We start from the raw sequence: 5,370 nt of genomic DNA on the forward strand, positions 1-5,370 counted from the left end.
GAGAGAGCACAAGCAGGGGGAGTGGCAGGCAGAGGGTGAAGCAGGCTCCCCGATGAGCAAGGAGCTGGATGCAGGACTTGATCCCAGGACCCTGGGATCATTACCTAAGCCGAAGGCAGACGCTTAACTGACCGAGCCAGCCACGCACCCCCCTTTCCACTTTAGAAAACAAATTACATGGACATTCTACTTTAGCACATATTAAACACAACTCTTAGGACTTATTTTTGATCAACTACTATCTATTTTAAAATTTAAGGTACAACATGATATTTACATAATTCTTACTCTTTCCCTATTTCCTCCCTTTGGGTTTTCTGGCTTTTCACTTTAATTTTACCCATATTACTCTGTTTTGCTCTAAGCCCTGAGAGTACTTCCTAGCAACAGTCCTTAATGAAATTATTAAGGGACTTTGTGTAGCTCTAACAATTATATTCTTACAAGGCATTTAGAAATTCAAGACTGGCATTTAACATAATGTCATTCTGCAAAGACTAAACTGTAAATAGTGGTGACAGATGCCCTAGCCTGATTATTTTAAATGGGCTTATAGATAAGTAAGACAATAATTATTTTAAACATTTTTCCATAGTAATTCAACCACAGCATATGAGGTTCAGGCTCTATTTTGTGTTCTATCTATCCCAATGACTTTAAGCAGAGCCGCCCTCTGCAAAAATCAAAAGTCAGCAGTGTTGGTTTTCAGCATCTGTGCTGCCCAAAGTAGTTTCCATTGATTGTATCTCTGGTGTATTATACCCTCTGTGAGGTCACAGGAATTTCCACAGAGCACTCTTTGACAGAATGTCTTAACCTAAATGTACTAGGTCCACTGGCGGGAACTCAAGTACTATGGAAGTCAGGGGGACCGAGGCTTAGGGGGACTTTGGTGCTCTTATAATCATGCCATAAGCAGTAGCTTCTGACCTCACCGATTAATCTGCTTGTCCCCAACCCTCACTATCACACAGCTCCAAAACTGCACTTACTTTTTTCATTTTATTGAGCAAATTTATGTTGAACAATTGTTTAAAACACCGGCCCTGAGACATATCTTCTCCAAGTCCCAGCTTCCTGTTAGTGAACAAGTTTCCACCGATGCAGACGCTTCCCTCATACCTTTTCATAAACTCGAGTGCTGACAGTTTTATTCATGGTATATTCCTAAAAGCAAAAAAGGATCTATTAGAGTTGGTGGATGACAATTTAAACTTGCTCTGTCCCTCCTTCCCCAGACTCTCAATTCAAGATGCACAACAACTGGGTATCTTGAAAGGCATGCATCAAATAGGAGTATCTAAAAAATTCGATTTTTTGAAAACTCACCACGACCATTTTTCCATCTACAATTTGTCTTTTGATTGTTGTCTCTTTGCCAAGCCATTTTTGGACGTGAATCATTGCCCCACTGTTTAATGTTATGATGCTCTATAAATGCATAAAGGAATCAGTTAGAAATAGCAATTCACCTCACTCTAAGCCACCAAAGACCAGACATCTACTTTTTCATTTCTATTTTGGTATTCTTTTCCCTCAAAATCCCCCCTCTGTTCTTGTCATCATTTAATATCATCAAACCAGAGAAGTCTCAAGAGATTATTCAATAATGCTCTCCTTCCCCAGACAAACAATACCTAAACTGTTCATAACTTATTGTTCTCTTCTATATGCTCTTTTATACTGTGACAAAGAGAGATCAGAAAGAAGTGAAAACATGTCAAATTTTTTGGCCCTGTTAACCGTCAGAATAATTTGCAAAGAGATTGGCTTTAGAGATGTTCAATAGTAATTAACAAAACAAGCCCAAACTGACTTGGTAATTAATCAAATTGGATATGAATGAACCATGTTTAACCACTTTCTAGGTTTTTTCTGGATTGTGGAACACGAGGAAGTTCTTACCTTTACTTTCCGGTTGTCTGCTGTGGTTTCATCAAATTCTTCCCCCAGTTTGAAGGAGATCTCAGTGTTCTTGAAGGAACTTTCTGTTTTGATGTTCACTTCATCCCCATTGACACTTATGCTGATTCTGGGCTTAGCTAACCCTGCCAGGTTCCTGGCTGCTGTGCTCATCCCTGTAAGGCAACACGGCTTTATAAGACATTGAGGAAGTGCTAACAACCATTTTGGAAAGCAATTTAAGGAGAATATGTACTTCATCTATTCAGGTTTTGGATAATGTGCCATAATTTCTTCAGTGCTCACTGTGATGGGGGATTGAGCCAAACAAGCCCATTCAGAAGGTATATCTAGTAATTACACTTGACATTTTGAAAAGCTAAATTCACTTTTTGAGGCTATTGGGCCTCATCTAAAATCTTCCAGACTCGTGCTTCATCTAAAATGTGTATCTATATGGTGCCTTTCAGGGGATCAGAACTCATGCTTTACCTTGTGGGGTGTTACAACAGCAGTGCTGAGGGTGTTATTATCCTCATTTTAGAGATAAGTACACAGTGTCCTAGAGACGTAGAGAGGCTTATTCTAGGTGATGTGTCTGCTAAGTAGCAGAGCTGAGATTCAAACACAGGTTTTCTGATTGTCTAAGAATTTTAGCACACTTAAAAAAAAAAAGCAAAACAAGAAATACAACTTTCAGAGTATCTAAATTACTCTAAATGATTATGACTTACAAAGTCCAAGCTCCAGGCATCTGGGTGGCTCAGTCGGTTAAGCATCTGACTCCTGATTTCAGCTTAGGTCATGATCTTGGTGTTGTGGGATTGAGCCCCACATCAGGGTGTCTGCTTGGGATTCTCTCCCTCTCCCTCTGCCCCTCCCCCCCGTCCTGCTCACGATCTCTCTCACATCAATCAATCAATCAGTCAATCAGTACATTCCTTAAAAAAATAATAAAGTCCAAGTTCCTCTCTTATTCGCAGATTACATTCAGATCTGGCCAAGTAAAGAGAAAGTAGGCAAACTAGACAATTTGGCTTAGAGCCCGGTCCTGTTGTTCAGGTTGGGGGTTGTCCATTGTCAAGCTTGATTCCTATAATAGGTAGCCAGAAGAGCTGACTCCTCTCAGTATCAATATCAAACTCGGTTTCACATTTAAATTGTGGAACTGGGGCACCTGGGTGGCACAGCGGTTAAGCGTCTGCCTTCGGCTCAGGGCGTGATCCCGGAGTTATGGGATCGAGCCCCACATCGGGCTCCTCTGCTGGAAGCCTGCTTCTTCCTCTCCCACTCCCCCTGCTTGTGTTCCCTCTCTCGCTGGCTGTCTCTATCTCTGTCAAATAAATAAATAAAATCTTTAAAAAAAAATAAATAAATTGTGGAACTGACAAGACACACCTGACCACAGAGAAGCAGTATTAGCTGTGGATCAAAAAGAGAGAAGAGTGGGGTGGTTACAACACGGGCTTTGTCACCTGTGAGCTCGGGCATGTTGTTTCCCTTCTCTAACCTTTGGATGTCTCAGGAGCAGAACATGGGTGACTATAGCACTTGCCTCCTGGGTGTGCTAGGAGATGGAGTGCGAGGACTTCGCATGGCAGCGGCACACAGTAGGTGCTCAGCTGCTACTCTCTGCCTAAGCCCAGCTCCCGGTCAAAACAAGTGCTACTCTTGCCATTAGACCAAAGTTTCTTAGTTGCCCCCAATTTTAACTCAAAATAGGTGAGTCTGTGAATCCATGAACAAACACGGAAACATGTTGCTTATATCTCCCTGAGAAAGTTAATACTGAGTATGAAAAAGGGACAAATGTTGCAGTATGAACACAGTGACTTATTATGCATTGATCATTTCAGCCAAATTTAAAGAAGAAAATTCTTGGCTTTATATACAGTTTATTACTGCAAGGGAGACTTCTCTTAATTAAATATTTAAAATTACTTAATCAAATATTAAATAATTACCCTTCTTTTAGCATTAGTGAGAATAGTTTAGTTGTTATAGGCCTGAGCCATTATAATTGATGTTTATTCAACTTGAGTATAGAGCTAAAGGTGAATAGGGTTTATACTTCTGAGAAATATACAATGGTGAGACATTCGATGAGTAAAAATGTTCCATTTCAAAATATTTTAAAAATACCTTTCATACGTATGAAGACTGAATATTAACCAACCAGAAATTTCATTTGTTGCTATTGTTCTTTTGAAGTCATAACTTAAAGCAAACCTTGAAACAAATTTAGCTGATAAATTTAATTATAGATATTATTACTATCTGTAAATTTGAAGCTAGGTAATGCTATTAGTTGAAATGATGAAGCTAGAGAGAAACTCCACCAAGGGCTTAGGATGAAGAAGTAATTTCAAAAAGGATAAATGGACTTAAATATACAGATAATGACTAGAAGGAAGTCTTTATGAGCCTCGTATTCCAAAAAGAGACAATTATTGCTAGTAACCAAAAAAATCAAAAGCAGATACATAGAGTTTGTTAATCTTACATGACTATTTCCTAAGATCACAAAAGAGAGAATTGTAGGAAAATTCATTGTAAAATGCAAACCTAACCATGTCACAAAATGTGTTGCCAGTTTCCAAATCTCATAATGGTATTTCTCACCCAGTTGTTTCATGTATTCCTCAAAGTTTTCACTGGAGACCAGCTTCCAGGTTCCCAAGAAGGGCTCAATCATGATGGCAAGCTTGCTGAGAAGAGGCACTCACAACAAAAAGCCGGAGAAACTTAGGGAATGCAGTGCTACGAGTATCTTAATTTAAAAGGCATCTTCATCATGTGACTTTTCTGAAATGACCAATGGGCAGCAGCAAGACCAAAGATTCCAGGTACCAGCATGACTCACTTTATTTACCTCCAAATTAAGAAACAGAAAATCAACATGTAAAGTTGAATTTAAGTCAGTGATTATAGCTTCTAGGAAAGAGATTTACACCCCCAAGTCACCTGATAAATATTATTTGTGGAATGGAGACAATTTTCAATACATCAGCCCTTTGAAATTTGAATGCTGAGTCAACTCGGAAGGAATATCCCACAAATGTCCAAGAAACACCTGACTAAGGTCGTTTTCCCACCTGATAATAGAAGCACGTCCTTGCCTGGCCCACCTCAGCTCTTTTTTGTTTGGACACGTCATGGTGCCAGAGTACACTCTTCATTAAAATAATATCCTCCCCTCCCTTCCTTGCAGGGTTGATGAACTGATATTAGTTAATGTAACTGAAATGTCTTGCAGTTGCTTGGAGTGAGGTATAGAGTATTATTAATATTATCATTGTTGTTCATCAAGAGTAATTGCCCACTAGGAAGAAAGGTAACAATTACCATCGAATGGTGTTTTGTGACTTAATCCCCAAAAAGGAGGTGGAGCTAATGCTTGGAAAATTCATCTTTTAGGCTTACAAGGTAATCTTGATTATTAAGATACTACTTGGAAAAAAAATAAAA

The 5,370-nt window shown here is 39.2% G+C and overlaps 1 protein-coding gene across 1 annotated transcript; it reads right to left on the reverse strand.

Moving 5' to 3' along the window:
- Positions 1 to 997: 997 nt before the first annotated feature.
- Positions 998 to 4,667, reverse strand: LOC100470335 (fatty acid-binding protein 9). The gene is made up of 4 exons (XM_002916731.4): positions 4,525 to 4,667; positions 1,906 to 2,078; positions 1,330 to 1,431; positions 998 to 1,167 (listed from the first exon to the last, which is right to left on the reverse strand). The coding sequence occupies exons 1-4, from the start codon at positions 4,595 to 4,597 to the stop codon at positions 1,117 to 1,119; spliced, it is 399 nt and encodes a 132-aa protein (XP_002916777.1). The 5' UTR covers positions 4,598 to 4,667; the 3' UTR covers positions 998 to 1,116.
- Positions 4,668 to 5,370: the final 703 nt, after the last annotated feature.

This window comes from Ailuropoda melanoleuca, chromosome 9, assembly GCF_002007445.2.
Source record: "Ailuropoda melanoleuca isolate Jingjing chromosome 9, ASM200744v2, whole genome shotgun sequence".
In the NCBI taxonomy this organism is placed as follows: Eukaryota; Metazoa; Chordata; class Mammalia; order Carnivora; family Ursidae; genus Ailuropoda; species Ailuropoda melanoleuca.

Excerpts from the sequence above, each read along its gene's own strand:
- LOC100470335 (XM_002916731.4), bottom strand. The coding sequence starts at position 4,597 with ATGATTGAGCCCTTCTTGGGAACCTGGAAGCTGGTCTCCAGTGAAAAC. Across the intron at positions 2,079-4,524 it reads GGAATACATGAAACAACTGG|GGATGAGCACAGCAGCCAGG; the intron begins GTGAGAAATACC and ends GTTGCCTTACAG. Across the intron at positions 1,432-1,905 it reads CAGACAACCGGAAAGTAAAG|AGCATCATAACATTAAACAG; the intron begins GTAAGAACTTCC and ends ATGCATTTATAG.